The 17,988-nt window shown below is 51.6% G+C and overlaps 1 protein-coding gene and 1 non-coding gene across 3 annotated transcripts in view; both read left to right on the top strand.

Annotated features, from left to right (window-relative positions):
• The first annotated feature begins 8,465 nt into the window (after window positions 1-8,465).
• Window positions 8,466-17,988, top strand: part of Rab11fip4 (RAB11 family interacting protein 4) — a 112,078-nt gene continuing 102,555 nt past the window's right edge. For both annotated transcript variants that reach the window (XM_085695481.2, XM_085695480.2), the window contains exon 1: window positions 8,466-8,639. In XM_085695481.2, the coding sequence (XP_085551607.2) occupies window positions 8,481-8,639 (159 nt within the window). In that variant the 5' untranslated portion in view covers window positions 8,466-8,480. The remainder of the gene's footprint in view (window positions 8,640-17,988) is intronic.
• On the top strand, window positions 12,315-12,421 carry LOC146893171 (U6 spliceosomal RNA). Its single transcript, XR_015003938.2, has one exon. It is a non-coding gene; the product is annotated as a U6 spliceosomal RNA (small nuclear RNA).

Raw genomic sequence — 17,988 nt, 5'->3', positions numbered from 1 at the left:
CCAGGGCAGGAGGACTGCTGTGAAATACAGGGTCAGACTCGCTCTCAAGAAAAATGAAAAGATTGCCTCAAGAGAATGGCTCGTTCCTGCCCTCTATCATGTCATATTGCAAACAGAGCCTGGCTCCTCACCCACCTCTAAAATATCCCTTAGTCCCAGACCCCAAAAACCTCAGGAGTAAGCAAGAAAGCACAGCTGAGGGAAAGACACTACGAGAATATTTACAAGGAAACGCTAGAAGTAAGACAGTTTTGAGAATATCTAGAACTGGTAGAGTAGGAGCAAGACCGGAAATGGTGATGCTAGGTGGATGTGGTCGGGATGCATGGTACACTTGGACGAAATTGTCGTAATGAGGCATCATTCGAACAGTGAACACTGAGGGATACTTTCAAAACGGATAGTAGTCGGTAAGTGCTCGGCAGCAGAGCACTCGGCAGACGTGCAAAATCCTGGGTTCAAACCCTAGCACTAGAAAAAGTCAAAACTTACTGTTGTGATTGATGGAACAGGTCCACTTTATACTGTGCTTCGTATGTGATTGCGTGCACACACACACACACACACACACACACACACACTTTTATCCACTTCAAAGCTCATTTTCTATCTTGCTGTTTATCCGTCACCAGCCAGCAGGGGGCTCTGCTCAGCCACTTTTGTTGAGGCCCTTGTGCAAAGGCTGGGACCACACTGCCCCATCCACCCTGCAGAAAAGGGATTGCAGGACATGTGCGCTGGGCAATACAGTGTCCGCTAGCCACAGCGGCTGCTGAACATGTAAGGGTGATTAAGAGAATTAGAAGCTCATCTTAAAAAAACAAACAGCAACAACAACAAAATAATGGTATCTCTGTGTCCCCCTGACTGACTGGAACTCATCGTGGAGACCAGGCTGGCCTCGAACTCACAGAGATCCACCTGCCTCAGCTTTCTGGGATTAAAGGCGTGTGCCGCCACATCCAACTCGATAAACGCAGTTTTTGCTCTGGGGAGATGGTGGCAGGTCAGAGTGCTTGCTCTCTTCAAGTATGAGGGCCTGAGTTTGAATCCTCAGTCCCCACATACAAAGCTGAGTGTGCCTGCACACGCCTGTGATCCCAGCCTGAGGAACAGATGGATTCCCCAAGCCTTGCTGGCCAGCCAGCCTAGCAGGAGCCACAAAAATTTTAGAGCAGCGAGATGAAGAACGACAGAAGAGGACACCTGAAGCCCTCCTGTGGCTGTCCTTCTCCTGGCCTCAGCATGCACACGCATGTACGCAGGCACTTTCACACCTAAGCTCACATACTGCAAAGGAAGGAGGGAAACGGGGGAGGTGCATTTTCCACTTCGATGGCATGTGAATAAAACGGTTAGGTGCAATTCCCAGCTGCCAGGCTGCACAGACCTCTACACATCTGCTCACAGTTCCCTGCCCTTCCCCAAGCCACGTGGGTCACAAGGAACTGTCCGCTGTCCATAATGAGGTGTGCTGGAAACACTGGCACAGACGGCAACAGTCGCTCCAATAGACAGGTCGTCTTCTCAGTGGAAGACATCCTCTCGTGCCTGCTTGGACGGCCTCACAGGTTCCGTGGTCTCAGGCCCAGAAAACAAAACCCCATGCCAAATTAAAAGGCTCGTTCTCAGCCTCAATAAATAACTCAAAAAAAAAAATAATTTTAAGAAAAGACAAAGCTAGAAAAAAAGGTCAAGGAATATGAATAAGACATGAGTGCCACACCTCTAAGGACTGTATGACGAAAGCCATGGCTGTCAGTAAACAGGAAGCGTGGACTGGCTATTTTCATGTCTACTTGACACGGCTAGAATAACTGAAAGGAGGGAATGGCTATGGAGGCCTTGCCTCCATTAGATCCTGCTGGGGGACATTTCTGAACTAGTGATTGACAGGAAAGGGCCCAGCCCACTAGTCCTGGGTCCTGTAAGAGAACAAGCTGATCTCTGAGTTCGAGGCCAGCCTGGTCTACAGAGCGAGTTCCAGGACAGCCAGGGCTACAAAGAGAAACCCTGTTTCCAAAAACCAAAAGGGAAAAAAGAAAGAAAGGAAGGAAGGAAGGAAGGAAGGAAGGAAGGAAGGAAGGAAGGAAGGAAGGAAGGAAGGAAGGAAAAAGCAGGCTGAGCAAGGCAGTATGCGGCACCCTCCAGGGTCTCTACATTCGCTCCTGCCTCCAGGTTCCTGCCCTGCTTGAGTTCCACCCCTGACTTCCGTCAGTATGAAGGTGGAGCCCAAATAGACCCTTTCCTCCCCAAGGTGCTTTTGGTTATTGTGTTTCATCACAGTGGTAGATAACCCAACCAAGACCAAGAGCAAGCTCGAACAGTGGGATACGTTTTTATTTTCTTGAGATGGGGTCTTGCTTGCTGTGTTGGACTCCTGGGCTGGGACTACACGTGTGAGCTGAAGCACCTGCCTTGAATGCCGTCCCACATGTCAAATTAGTAGAAACAGGAATAACCCCGCTGTGGTGCTATGGGCTCGTGTGTGACTGGGCACTGTTTTTCTCTGTCACCAGCCTTAAAGATGTCTACCATTGCTTTAGAACCACTCTAGGAATAGAACGCAGAGAAATAAGTCGTGAGGAGGCTGTGACTTTGATTGATGTTAGAACCCCTGAAGATAACCAAAACGCTAGGGTTTTCTACACTCATCTAACACGGTTCTCAACCTCATAACGCTGTCACCCTTTAATATACGCCGTGGTGACCCCAACCATAAACTTATTTTGGTTGCTGCTCCATAACTGTAATTTTGCTACTGTTCCAGCTTGTAACGTAAATGCCTGTGCTTCCTGAGGACTGAGAACTGCTGATCTGTTTCCAGAGCTGATCATTTCCATTACGTAGCCTCTGAAAATGGACACATCCTGAGGGTGGAGCGCAGGGGTAGAGCATTTTCTTGTAGGGCTGGCTGGGTTTGATCTTCAGGACTGTAGAAAGCGGGTTCCAGGACTACAGCTTGAGGAGCCCTGGCTGTCCTGGAACTCACCCCAGTTATGTGAATAAAAAAATGTGTCGACATATAGTTAGATAATTTCAGTGAAGACTAGGATGATGGGTAATGCAGCCAAAGGTAATAATGATGGGTAAGTTTCACTGCTTTTTTTTTTTTTTAAAAAAAATAAGTTTTTATTTTATGTATATGGTGCTCTATCTGCAAGTACACCCGCAGGCCAGAAGAGGGCATCAGATCCCATTACAAATGCCTGTTAACCACCATGTGGTTGCTGGGAATTGAACTCAGGACCTCTGGAAGAACAACCTTAACCCCTGAGCCATCTCTCCAGCCCAGGTCTTATTTAAGTATTTGCCTATGTTTTTACAGAAAATGTTACAACTTTAAAAATTAAAGTCAGAGACACATATGTATGAAAATGAAACCCATTACTTTATATGCTAACCTTAGGTTTTTTTTAAAATAAAAACATTAAAAACAAAAATAATTAGGTTGTTCTTAATCACACTGGTGGTAAGACAGTTATGATAATGGAGTTGAGTCAGATGGTGGGTTAACAACCCTGTCTGTCCTGATGTTTCTTTTTTTCTTTTTTCAAAAAGTAGGGTTTTTAAAATTGAGCATGGCAGTACATATTTCTAATCCCGGAGCTGAAGAGGCAGAGACAGGAGGGTTCCTGGAGTTCACTAGGCAGCTACCATAGCCTATTATGCAAGCCCTGGGTCCTAGTGAGAGACCCTGTCTCAAACACCAGGTTGGCTCAATGCTTAAGACATGTGCTGCTGTTCCGGGGACCTCACTTCAGTTCCCTGGACCCACACTGGCAGCTCACGTGGCCTGTATGTAACAGAAGATATCCTCTTCTGACATCCTCAATAGCATGTGGCATACTCTTGCCCAAGCATACACAAATACACATAAGAAAAAAATAAATGTAACAAGAAACCAAGGTGGCTCCTCAGGAATGAATTATGCATGCACCATACACATATATGTGCACGTGCTCACACAACAACACTTACATGGTAGGTTTTTAGCTAATTTAGATTTCAGAGAACTGGGTTTGTTCCTCCTTCTTTGGAGGAATATTTGCAAGATTGACATTAAGCGGCCCGAGGCCTGGCAAACGGAGCCAGAGTGGACAGCGGTCATTACAGCCCTTCCTCCCCTCTCAGGATCTCTGCTCGTGGGCTCTCCACACTCAGCCTGGTGAGGCAGCTCTCAGGCTGCTGAGAGGCCTGAAAATATACTTGTGTGCATGAAGCGGTAATCTAATTAATCTTAATCAATAAAAACCAGGAGTCAAATATTGGGGTAAAGACCTGGAAGACCAGAGAACCCGGAGCAGCCGCCAGTTGCTTCTTTCTTCTCTTGTTTCTCAGTCCAAAAGGGTTGAGATCCTGCCTACACCCCACCCAATCACTTCCTGTCCCCACCTCCCAAGTGCTAGGATTAAAGGTGTGGGCCTGACTTGTATGGTGAACTAGTGGCTGGCTCTGCCCTCTGATCTCCAGGCAAGCTTTGCCAGTACACAAACACAACATGCCACTATGTGTCCACAAGAACACAGGGCAGGGTGCACACTGCCCAGGGTGCACACTCCTGAGCCCAGGCACTGGCCTCAGTTCTTTGGACTTGAAACCACTGCTGCCTTTCTGTTCTGCCTCGCCTCTCTGAAGGCGCTGCCTGTGAACAATGTCTTCAGCCCTGAGAAGGGGCCTGGTGTCCTGGCCAGAACAAGGCGGGTGGATGGGCGGGCCTTCCTACTAGCCATGAGAACACTTGTGAAGGAAGGGCCAGCAGAGCAAGGGGGACAGCTGACTCAGGAGGGCTTCTTGGATGAGGTGACCAAGGGCGGAGAAGGGAGGACCATCCGGAGGGAGGAACAGCCTGTGACAGCTGTGAGGGTGCACTGATGAGCTCACGTGGGAGGTAAGTCTGCACCGCACAGTCCTGAGGCGCGGTAACTGTTCAGCAAAGCAGACCCTGTGTGTGCACAGCAGGGGCACTGCACCACCAAGGGCTTCTGGCTGCAGCCCAGGCTGAGGACGTGGGATTTTTTTTTTCTCTTAGGCAAAAGGAGCAACAGAGAAGGAGAAACTAGAGAATCCAGACCTGTGCAATCTGCGTGTGTGTGTGGGGGGGGGGGTAGCTGCTTTGGAAACCTTGAAGACTCTAGACAAATGCTAGTGCTCTGCCCACAGGCCACCTTCATGGGCCCTTTCTGAATCTTTAAAGGAAAGGTGTGGTAGCACGTGCCTTTAATCCCAGCACTTCAGGAGCAGATGCAGTTCCGGGCCAGCCAGGGCTACATAGTGAGAACTTATCTCAAATAAATAATAATAATAATAATGGTGATGATAATAATAATAATTAACGGGGGGCTGGAAATATGGCTCAGGGGTTCAGAGCACCAGTTGCCCTTCCAGAGGACCAAGGTTTGATCCTCAGCACCCACAAGGCAGCTCCCACCTATCTGTAACTCCAGTCCCAGGGGACCTGATGCTCGAGCGCTGCGTGCACATCACGCCGAGACACACACACAGGCCAATCACACACACACACATAAAATACATTAAAATTTTTAAAATAATAAAATGAAAAGAATCCTGGAAGGAACTTCAGCTTCCTGTTTCTGAGAGTTGGAGGGGTTCTGGGTTGGCACCCTTCCTCAGACACAGGGCCGCCCCAGTGTAGCCCGGGCCTGCCAGGGCCCCATCACCCCCAGGGCCTTCTGTGTGAGTGCTACACTCCGCAGTCAAGCCAGGTGACAAGGAAAGAATTTCACCGCCTTCTCCAAGGTGATGATTATTCACAGGCTGAGAAATAGCTGCAGGCTGTGAGGAGGGAGAACCTGTGAGCCTTGCTCCACTTCTGGGCAGCCTGGATGGTATGGTTAAGACTTGTGACTCGTGAACAGACTACAGAAGAAATACGCCCCTTTGGGGCTGGGATGCAGCTTAGTTGGTAGAGAATAGGCAAGAGTCCCCGAGCTGCATCACCAGCAACATGGCATGGCATAGGCCTGGAATCCTAGCTCTTGGGAGATGGAGGCAAGAGGATCCAAACTTCAAGATCATCATTGACCACACAGCAAATGGCAGACCCTAACTCAGCAGGACATTCCCTGTAGACTGGCTCTGAGCCTGTCTATACGGACACATGGATAGGACACTGGGTGCCAGACCCTGGGCGAGACGCAATACACACAAGCTCTCATTAAACACCTACCAGATCTCTGCGAAGTAGAAAATAGAACCCCTGCTTTCCAGACAGGACAGCTGATGTGAACATCACGGGGCTGAAAGAGCGTCAGACCTCTGCTGGGCTCTGCGGTTGATAGGAGTCAGTATCAACAATTCACACCACGTGCTATCAATACTCACTGTGGGCTCCCACAAACTACCCAAAGCTTGGAGGCTTAAAAATACAGAAACGTTTTCTGGAAGCCAGGAGGTCAAAAGGATGTGTTCACATGGTTGAGCCCTTGCAGAGCTCTCCAACCTTTGGCGGCTGCTGGCTTCCTGAGCTGTGACCTCATGGTTCTGCCCATGGTCACGGTTGTCACGGCACCCCCTTGTGTCGCCGAGCTTGCCTCTGATTCTTCCTAAGGGTTCATGAGGTTGCAGTTAGGATCCTCACAAAGGCGTGTGGAGACCCAAACAAGGACAAAGCTTCCTATAGGAGCTGCTGCCTCCACAGAATCTGGAAGGGAATAAAGCCACAGGAAGTGGAAGAGGCAGTGGGAAGTGTGAGTGACCCCTAGGCCTGGGAGTCACTGCAGAGAGGGAGCAAACCGTGGTTAAGGAGAGGCCGGAGTCGGGTGTGGTGGCCTTTAGTCTCTGCACAAGCCAGCCTGGGCTACAGAGCTCAAAACTGACCCAGCATCTGGTAAGTGTGTGTGTGGCGGGGGGTGTCTTTGGAATTTGCTTCCATTCTGTCTTGGTGGAGAACTTGAAATGTGGTCATGGGCGGCAGACTTTGTTCCCCTGGAACTGACCTGAGGCCCCACCTAAGCCGGTTGAGGTGAGTGAGGTCTCTGGCTTTCCAGGGCTCCCTTCTGGGGGTTGTATTGCCAGGGTGGGCTCTGAGAGATATTCTTGCAGCTCCCACCAGGGGCCAAACTCCAACGGCCACTCGCCTTTCATTTTTCATTCATTCATTCATTCATTCATTCATTCATACATATGTTAGTACCTCACAGAGAAACATCCAGCCATCAGAAAAAACCTACTTCCCAGAACAGTACACCTCCCCTCTCCAATGGCTGGCATCACGAACACACTACGCGCTGACCCTCAAACCCTCACTGCTTTCTTCCTAGGGAGATCTGACCTATGGAAGAATAAGAGCATCAGCTGGAAACAGCCTGGTTCACCCCGGAGTCAGTATCCAGGGGAGACCCAGCAATCCCTGCACAGGACATGCACATTTGAGAGTTGCCCTGAAGATCAGAGTGGATACAGTCTCAGAGAGGGGAGGTCCTTGTACAGAACAGGGTCCTGGTCCCCTGCTCTCGCCTGCCCAGGACACTGAATTGCTCTAGGCTCCTGTAAGGAATGTGGCTGACCATCTGCTCTGGGCTCACACTTGACCGGAGATCAGGGACATGAGGGCACTAAGACCTATCATGACCTTCAGAGTTTCCTACCATGGCAAGGGGCATGCTAACTCTAGCTGAGTTTCAGAAATGGGCTGGGAGCTTAGGTGGAGCAAAAAGACGAGGCTTCCCTGAGGAAGACAGCGGCGCTGATCTGGAGGTGCGCTCAGGTAAGGTCTGTGCTTGAGCAGGGGACAAGCCCTCCTTAGGGCTGTGGCGCTGAACGAGTGGTAGGTGGACAGGGACTGCACCTGGGTTCTGCAGGGCCCCAAGGCGCTCAGCTAAACTTTGCCAAGGAGGCATGGCACAGGTTGGGTCACCACACTCAGGATGGAGTCCTGGACTCTGAGGAGCTGCCAGGAAAGTGCAAGAGAACAGGAGCTCTGGGTTCCCAAGCCATAGGTATTCCTGAGTCCTGATGACACCAACCTAATGGAAGGCCTCATTCTTTCTTCCTCCCGCCTACTTTAGTCCCCTCCACCCGCCACCCTTCCAGGGTCCCCCGCACCTTGCGCCACTCCCTTGCCCTCAACAAGCTGCGTGGCCCCTCCACAGCATCTCAGCTTCCTGGGAGGTGAATGTAGCAATCAAACGCACTAAGGTAGGGACACCTGCAATGCCCAGAACCAACAAAGGACGGACGTGTGCCCTGGCTAGTCGCGGGGTGTTTGAGCGGCGCGGGGCCCGGGCCCCCCAATCCCTTCCCGTTGAGGTCTAGGAGGGGCGGGGCCTGGGGCGGCTCGGGTCCTTTTGTCTGCAGCCCCGCCCCGCCCCGCCCCCACGCGGGCCCGCGGCGCGCGGCAGACACGAGCGGCTGACACGAGCGGCCGCCGCTGGCGGAGGCTGCGCGCCGCAGACCCGGGCGGTGCGAGCGCGATGGCGGCGGCGGCGCGGGACTCGGGCTAGCTGCGGGCGGCGCGGATGGCGGGTGGCGCGGGCTGGGCGGGCGCCCCCGCGGCTCTGCTGCGCTCCGTGCGCCGCCTGCGCGAAGTCTTCGAGGTGTGCGGCCGCGACCCCGACGGCTTTCTACGCGTGGAGCGCGTCGCGGCGCTCGGCCTGCGCTTCGGCCAAGGCGAGGAGGTAAGGAGCTCGCGCGCGCGTCCCCATGCTGGGGGAACCGCAGGGACCCCGTGCTGTCACACCCCGGGCCTGTGCGTCACATGGCACGCCCGCGGTGACCGGCCTGTGCACCTGCCCTTCCCTCCGGGCCATCCCCAATCAGAGGGGCTCTTAAATCTAGCCTCTGGACACCCCCTCGCACACAAATCAATTCGCAGGGGTATGTGTGCACCGCACCAGGCCTAGGGGTGACAGGGACAAGCAAGGGTGATCTGCAGCCTCTGGTCCTTAGCCGCACCTACCCAACCTAGAAAAGAAGGAGACATCTGCTTGGGGCCACCCTGGATTCTGGCCCAGTTCCTAGTGACCTCCCACTGAAGCTAGATGGGCAGGCCTGACTGGCAGCGGGCTGTGCTGCCTGCAGTGGGCCAGCCAGGACCAAGCTGGGGAGTGGTTAGCTGAACCTCTGGTGTTGGTGTAAGGTCACATGGGTGGCACAGAGCAGAACTGTGGGCGCTGTTAGCCTGTCTGGAATGGCAGGATCCGAACTGCTGGTGTGTGATGAATAACTCCCCATCGCATGGGGGCTAGTGTCCGTGCCTGACGGGAGGACAGGGCACTGTGTTCATGCAGCCCCGCCGTGGTCAGCATCTCCTGGATTCAGAAGCCCCTGCTGAGCTGTGGGTTTCCAAGGCCATCTGAGACCTCAAGCCCTATGTGGGGAGCTTGGGATCTTGGTCTCCAATGGGTACTAGGTGTCTCTGTTCTCAGGACAGGTCAGAATGGCATTTTAGAATATGGGGGTGGGGAAGCTGGACTGGTGCCTTCTTGTCACCTGACAAGTGGAAGGTAATAACAACCCCTTTCTAGATAGCTGGGCATTGACCAGAACCTGGGAATCCCCAAGAGCAGAAGGTGGAGGAGGGAGGCAGGTGTGGGTCCCCCATCCCAGGAAGCTTACTGCTGTTGTTCCCTCTTGAAGCCCATTCTCTACCCCTTCTCTGCTTTCCTCGGGGGCATCTGCCGCTGCTACCTCTGCTTTTCTTGTTCAGAGGTTAGCGGAATCTCTCTGCTTGGCCAGCATCTCCCACCGGAGCAGGCTGAGCAGCCCCTAGCACAGGAGGCCCCAGGCTTGAGCATCTCCTAGCACAGGAGGCCGCAGGCTGAGCATCCCCCTAGCACAGGAGACTGCAGACTGTACAGCCCCTAGCACAGGAGGCCACAGGCTGAGCATCCCCCTAGCACAGGAGACTGCAGACTGTACAGCCCCTAGCACAGGAGGCCACAGGCTGAGCATCCCTTAACAGGAGGTCATGTGCTGAGCCCTAGCACAGGAGACTGCAGACTGTACAGTCCCCAGCACAGGCGGCTTCAGGTTGCTGGTGTGGAACCTCCTCCTTGCTTTGGCTGAAACCTGGAATTCCAGAATCAGAGACCCTCAGATATAGGAATGGCCTCACTGCAATCTCTGGCAATAGGCCAAAGCCCTGTAACCATATCCCCAGGCTGGCCAGACACCTCCTGTCCTCAGATCCTCCTCCCTCTATACTTCAGAAAGAAACCTGCTTGTCATTTAATCATCATGTGTCCGCATGGGGACTCACCTGGGTTTCCCTTCTGCACTGTAGCCTTTAACTATTTGAAAACATCTCTCCTCTACTCTGCGCCTTCTTCCCCTGAAGCCATTTCCAGCCCATGCAGCGGAGGCCAGGTTTCCACAGAGGCCATTGATGTGTTGACTGTTTCAGTGAAGGGCTGGACCTGGTCAGTCCCCACACTGGGGAGGGGCTGCCTTTTCGGTGTTTCCGCACACTCTGCTCACACCAGGTTTCTGGCTACTAAAACCTCAGGGATCTGTTTGAAAACTTCAACCTAGGCAGTGCTCCTCCACCCTGGGGATGGCCAGTGATTCCTTTTCTTACTAAATTATGTGGACAGTCGAAAATAGATTGGTTATAGTCCTGTCCCCCAGGGAGGGGACACTCTGGTCGCCTCCTTTACGAGCTACTCCTGTACTTAGATGTAGCTTTTCTCCGTGAAATGAGGTCATACTGCACCATGTATTCTAACCTAGCCCCTCCCTCAAGTGATCCTCACACTTGAGCTTACATAAACTAGCATCATATTTATTATGCAGACCCTCTCCATGTTTCTCTCTTTAGCCCCCAAATGTCCACGAGCTCCTTCTCTCTCTCCAGGACTGTGTAGTGCGCCTGATCCACGTGACTCTGGCACAGTCCCCTCCTGGGTCCGGATTTTAAAAGCATCAGGCCTATTGTCTCTCATTAGTTCCTTAAATCTAAGCCTGTGGCTCTTCCCTCTTTCCTGCTCAGCTTCATCTTGCTTGCTCCCGAGCTCCTCCATCCTCCCTGCTGCCAGAGGCAGCTCTAGCTAATCCTCCCGCAAGGGGAAGGGAGAACACTGGGACGCGGGGCAGGACCACGGACAGGGCCTGGGGCTCCGTGGGGTTGTTCTGCAGTCTCCACGCTTAGGCCCATGGAAACACACTGTTTACTTTATGTCAAATTCTCAAATACACCGGAGCACTGCTCCTCATAGATAGTCAGACTGTGGGCTCAGACTGTTTCTATCATGTTTGCTTACACATCTGCCTGTGACGTTGATTCCCCAACCCACTGGTACGCTAGAGACAATGATTGATCATTTGTTAGACATGAGGGTCACTGTCTACATTTTACTAACTGCACTGTCTACCAGGGAGATCAGGATCAAACACAGTAGGTTTGAGAGTATGAAACAAATACCCATGAGAGCATCCATAAGTAGATGAATTAATAATGCAGAGGTCCCCCAGGCAGGAGAACGGGAGGAGCTGAGGATGTCCTCAGGTGGTAGAGTGCTTTGCTGTCATGTGTGAAGCCTGGATTTGATTCTCAGAGCTACATTCAAAACAAAACAAAACAAAAAAATGGATATGGCTGCATAAGATTGGACCAGTCAAAATCCCGTCATGGGGTGCGGGAGAACTCAGAAGGCCCCAGCCCTCCATTTACATTTATAGGCAGTTAGTAGTAGCTGTTGGGGAGGGTTCATGAGGACTCTCTCTCTCTCTAAAGATCTGTAGACAGTTGATGGCTGCTGAGGGAAGAGGAGCCGCTTTCTTTAAAGATGTAGTCATGGTAAGGAGGCCTCTCACCCACGTTCCTGTAAGCAACCCTAGTGGAATTCATTGCATCACCAAGACGAGAAACGGGTGGGGAGGACATGCGGGGAGGGGGGAAGGTGATTTGTTGGGAGGAGGGCAAGAGGTTAGTGGAGGATGAAGTGGTGGGAACACATCCCATACATGTACCAGAATATCATAACAAATCTCATTATTACGTATATCAATACAGGTTAATAGAACAAAAATTTAGAGGCAGACATGGCATCACACACCTGTAACCCTAGCACGTGGGAGGCAGAGGCAGGAGGATCAGAAATTCAAGGTTGGGGCTGGGAAGTTGGCTCAGCAGGTTCAAGCTTGATACAGAAGCCTGGTGGCCTGAGTTCAGTCCCCCGATCCCACGGTGGAAGGAAAGAGATGTGATTCCTGAAAGTTGTCCTCCGAGGGCCGCGTGTGTGTCCACACACACATCATGAGAAAAAGAAACTCAAGGCCATCCTTGGTTACATAGGCAGTTTGTGACCAGCCTGGAATAATGAGACCCTGTCTCCAGGAAGAAAAAAAAAAAAGTGCTCACTTCAACAGCCCATATACTAAAATTGGAACGATCCAAAGAAGATTAGCACGGCCCCTGTGCAAGGATGACACACAAATTCATGAAGTGTTCCATATTTAAAGTAAATAAACAATCATATAATTGTGTGCAATAATTCCTAATCGCGGAGGGGAAGCTTGACTCCCCACTCCGGGGTATGAGCTATGTCTTGACTTCCTAGGAGTCCAGTAGGAGAAGAGGGGAAAGGGCGACTTGATAGGAGAAACCTGGCAAATACCACCCCAGAAGGCCCCCAAGGTCAGTGCCAACCCTCACTGTGAAGGGATGAGAGAGAACTCCACTCAGCTCCCAACTGTGATGGAGTAATCATTCCAAGAGAAACAGCAGACAGCCCCCCAATACCACCCCAGGACATTCCACCAGGCTCTCCCCAGAGCTCCTTAACATGGCCAAGGGGAGTGAAGGGTGTGTAAATGTGTCATCCTGCATGGAGTCCAGTACAGGAGGAGGACACCAGTTAGACAGTCACGAGGTCTGAAGTATGGGCTTCATTGATCTTGTCGTGTGTCGACCAGATTGGCCTCCTATGGTCGCCTGATTTGATAACCTAAGATCTTGGTGCCACCCTGAGGTCTCTGTCAATGATACCATTGTTCCCAAGACACAGGCTGGAGATCAGGAGGAAGCACTCAGGTGTGGGGGCTTGGCAGGTGCTAGACATGCCCCTGCCTTGCTTGCTGGGATCTCTGCAGGATATGTGAACCTGCAATGAAGGAGAATTTGGTCTTCCAGACTTTCTAAGCTGCAAGAGGTACCCTCGGAGGGTGTAGTGGGTAGGGAACCCGAAAGTGAGGAGGCTTCCATGCAGTTCACTGGATCTCTGGCCTGTGGGATGGAACTTTATACCACATACTGCATGGGTGCAGAGCGACCTTCAGGCCCGGCCCAGCCCAGCGATTAGGCCCAGGAGCTCTCCCCAGCACAGAAGCAGAGAAGGAGAAAGGAAATGAGGCTGTGGAAAGAGATGGAAGGAGGGGTCTTAGCCTGGGGAGGCAGCACTGAAATCCAACTGGGCCAGGTTAATCCTGTGGCTGCCCACAGGAACACCCCAGCTGTCTCTTCTTCCTAGGGCCAGAGCTCCAGTGCACAGAATGAGCTATGCTGAGCATGTTGTCTGGGAAGAAAACAGATTTCAGACTGTTCCTGGAGGGCCTGGTCTTCCTGACACCATGCACTGAGACCCACTGCAGGCGGAAACACTAGTCTTCTCTAGGGGATGCAGGATGCAGTAGGAGGGTACAGCCTTGCCTGTGCTGTGGATCGAGGCTTCCTTCCCTCTTGCTCCAAGAAGTCCCACCAGGTAGGGTAGAGAAGGAACCTGGAACCTAGACAGCTGCCTGGGCCTGAGAGCTGAACAGAGTAGAGCCCAGGCAGGGTGCAGGGTGTGGGGTGCAGGGAACAGGGTGCAGGGAGCAGTGGCCTGGTACCATCATGCTGTCTACATTTCCACCCCTGTCCTATTGAGTGTGTAACCCTGTATTTTTATAGAATAGTCATTCTGCTTTTTGATTCTAGTTGTTGTTATGTTTTATTTTATTTTTGAGACAGGGTCTAATTTAACCTAGGCTAACCTCTAGCTTACTATGTAGGTGGGCATGACCTTGAACGCCTGATTCTCTTGCTTACACCCCAAGTGCTGGGGTAACAAACATGTGACCATGTCCAACTCTGCAGAGTAATCTCGAGGGTGCCTCCCATACAAGTACTCTTAGCGTGTTTCTAATGTGAGACCTTTTCCACGCCATTTCCCTCTTGCATCCCTGCTGTGTTCCAGGCCTGGAAAGCAGCAGGTCTGTGGACCTAAGCCGTGATGGGGCTGGAACCATGACTAGAAAAGCGACTGGCAGCCAGGCATGGTGGAACACGCCTTTAATCCCAGCACTTGGGGGACAGAGGCAGGTGGATCCCTGTGAGTTCAAGACCAGTTTGATCTACCTAGTGAGTTCCAGAATGTGTGCGTATGTGTGTGTGTGTGAGTGTGTGTGAGAGAGAGAGAGAAGGGGGGGGGAGAGAGAGAGAGAATGTCTGACAGCTTAAAAATGGACACCTTTAGGGACCCTGCTAAAGATTCACAGCTATGTTCTCAGGAACAGGACAGTGGAAGAGGCCGTTCTTGTTTGTATATGAGCCCCCTATGTAGCCACAGCCCATGTTATTGCTGTGAGAATGTCTCTTCCCTTTGGACCAATGCCCTATGTCCAGCCCACATCTTACTGCTCATAGCTCAAAGGACAAAGCCCAGAGAAGATGGACAGCCTTTTCTAGAGGGTTCATGTGACCTGTAGTGTGCACTGTCTACAAGAGGGCCCCAGGCTAACGCCAGTACCTGGACAAGCCAGCTACGAGGTTCACATGCACAAAAGCAAATCCTGAAATGGGGAGGAGCTCACTACAGTTGTGAAGTTACAACAAAAATAATCTTATGGTTGGGGAATTGTCTTAAAGGGTGGCAGCATTACGCAGCTGAAAACCACTGTTTCAAAGTAATGCAACAGAGAGCTGGGGCTCAGCCCTTCCAAAGCCAGGCCATTCTGTATAGACAAGGCTCTGTCTGAGTCTCTTGCATACAGCTGCTGGACGCTGTCTCCGTTCCTCCTTCCTTCTCTCCACCCATTCACCCATCCGCCAGCCCACTCTCTAGGACATCATTTAGCTAGCCATTCTTCCGTCTTCTACCCATTCACCATTTCCTGTACCTGCATGTGTGCTTTGCGGGTTCATCCATCCTCCTAGCCACCAGTCAGCAATTCCTCCATTCCTCCTTCATTGTGTGCTCACCTGCTGTCTTAGTCACGGTTTCTGTTGCTGCGATGAAACGCCACGACCAAAGCGTCTTGGGGAGGAAAGGGGTTACTGGGCTTACACTTCCTTATCACTGTTCATCACTGAAGGAAGTCCGGACAGGAACTCAAACAGGGCAGGAACCTGGAGGCAGGAGCTGATGCAGAGCCTGTGGAGGGGTGCTGCTTACTGACTTGTTCTCCATGGCTTGCTCAACCTTTTTTCTTATAAAATCCAGGACTACCAGCCCAGGAATGGTACCACCCACAGTGGACTGGGCCCTCGCCTATCAGTCGTTAGTTAAGAAAATGCCCTACAGGTTTCTGTAAAGCCTGATCTTTACATTGCATTTTCTTTAATTATGTGCATTGGTGTTCTGCCCGCATGTGTGTCTATGTGAGGGTGTCAGATCCCCTAGAACTGGAGTTACAGACAGTTGTGAGCTACCATGTGAGTGTTGGGACTTGAACCCCGGGTCGTCTGAAAGAACTGCTGAGTCATCTCTCCAGCCTGGAGGCATTTTCTTAATTGAGATTCATTCCTCCCAGATGGCTTTAGCTATGTTAAGGTGACATAAAACCATCCAGCCCACCCACCCTTTTCTAGCCATCTGCCTGTCCATTCATCCCCCCACTGGACTCCAATCCAGTCTTTACTGCTGGAGTACGTCAGGCCAAGTACAGACTCAGGGGTGGGACTGGCATTTCGGTGGGGTGCCAAGTGGTTGGTTGTGTGTAGAAGAGACACAGGAAGGGCAAGGAGAGTGAGACTCAGACCCGAACAGGGGCAGATGGTGACCAGAGGGACAAAACAGGACTGTCTGGTTCTTATGTTGAGAAGGACGGCAACTTCCCAGCACATGCTGTCCTGGCCAGCATGAACTAGTTTATAATTCCTCATGTCTACAGGCTGTTAGTGGTGGTAGGACTGGAGTCGTCCTGAAAGGAGCTGCAGCCTGGATTAAAGAATCCAGGTTAAAAGAATCCTGGATTAAAGAATCCGAGGGTGTTTGTTAGGGCCATCGGACCTGTCTGCCTCTCTGTAAAGTGGAGTTCACGGAGCTGAAGAGATGGCTTTAGTGATTTCTGCTCTTGCAGAAGACTTGGTTTGGTTCCCAGGACTCCATGGCAGCTCGCAGGCAGCTGTAACTCCAGTTCCTGGGGATCCAGCACCCTCTTCTGGCCTTCCTGGGCACTAAACAGGCAAACATTCATACATGTAAAATTCTTTTGTTGCTTTTCGTGTGTATGGGTGTCTTGCCTGCATCCGTATCTGTGTACCACATATGTGCCTGGTGCCCAAAAAGGGCAGAAGAGGGTATGAGATCCCTTGGAACTGGAGTTACAGATGGTTCTGAGCTGCCGTATGGGGCGGGGAATTGAACTCAGGTCCTTTGGAAGAGCAACTAGTGCTCTTAACTGCTGAGCCATCTCTCCAGCCCAGATTTTTGTTTGTTTTCTGAGACAAGGTTTCTCTGTGAAACCCTGGCTGTCCTGGAACTCATTCTGTAGACTAGGCTAGCCTCAGACTCAGAGATCCACATGTCTCTGTCTCCTGAATGCTGGAATTAAAGGAGTATGTCACCACCGCCCAGCTTAAATTTTTAAAATAATCTTTCAAAAAGGATTCATAAACTGGAGGTCAAGGCCATTCTTTGAGGGATTGTTTGGAAGGCTAGAGATAAGAAACACACATTCAACCTACTGCAGGCTTACTGCACTCTTGTGTGAGTACCCTGGACTACCCAGGTGTCTATGCTGCCCTGGGTCCCAGAATGCCTCCTGCTCTTTTCTTTCTTTTTTTTTTAAATTAATTAATATTTATTTTATATGCATTGGTGTTTTGTCTGCATGTATGTCTGTGTGAGGGTGTCAGATCTTGGAGTTACAGCCAGTTGTTAGCTGCCATGTGGGCACTGGGAATTGAACCCCGGTCCTCTAGAAAAGCAGTCAGTGCTCCTAACTGCTGAGCTATCTCTCCAGTTCCCCTGTCCCTTTCTGCATGGTACTTTCTACTGCAGGCTTTCTTGTGCAAAGAGCAGAATTCTTCCAGCCTCCACTGGTAGTTTCTATGGACAGAAAGAATAAGGAAACAGACACATTCATCCTTCAACAGTCAGAAGATCTGGGAGCTGAAGTGACTCAGGCAGGACCCACGGTGAACACAGGTCCTTCTGGTTCCAAAGCTGCCTTCTTACTGGCGCAAGAACTGGTGTCTTAGGCTCTCAGAGGTGGGGGATGGGAGAAACCGCAGCAGAGGGTTCATGGGCTTTCTGAGGCTAGAGTGGCCAGGTTGGAGGCAGGACTGAGCGGAAATAGCCTAGGATCTGTGACCCCTTTTGGAGTGAGTGCCGCAGTCAAAAGGAAAGACAAGAGGCTGGCCTAGGGGCCCACAGGATTTGCCTTCCCACGAGCTTACTCCTCAGTAGGGGGCCTGTTCCACTATCCCACCTACACCTTATCACTAGCCAATTGGCTCTGCCTTGGGCTGGGGAGGCTGCTGGCTACAGGCATCTCCCCGATGGTGGTACTCCAAGAAGTTACTCTGTGCTTCTGCCTCCTTGTGCAGTGGGACTGCTGGCCACAATGCTTGCCGGGTCCTTACCGCTGTGCTGGCGCACGGTGAGAGCGCAGGTGACTGCTACTCTGTGGTTTGATGGGCAGGGTGTCCATTTTCCTTCCCACATGTCGCTTCTAGAGCCTCCTCCGTGTCACACTGGTGGCTACAGGATCCACAGATGAACAGGACAGTCCTGTCCTTAGAGAGCTCCCTAACGGGGCAGGAAGGCTAGGGGAGAAACCTGGATGGTGCTTGTTTGTTTGTTTGTTTGTTTGTTTGTTTTGGGG

This window comes from Myodes glareolus, chromosome 9 (assembly GCF_982192425.1).
Source record: "Myodes glareolus chromosome 9, mMyoGla1.1, whole genome shotgun sequence".
NCBI lineage: Eukaryota > Metazoa > Chordata > Mammalia > Rodentia > Cricetidae > Myodes > Myodes glareolus.
This window is presented reverse-complemented; position numbering and strand designations above follow the sequence as displayed.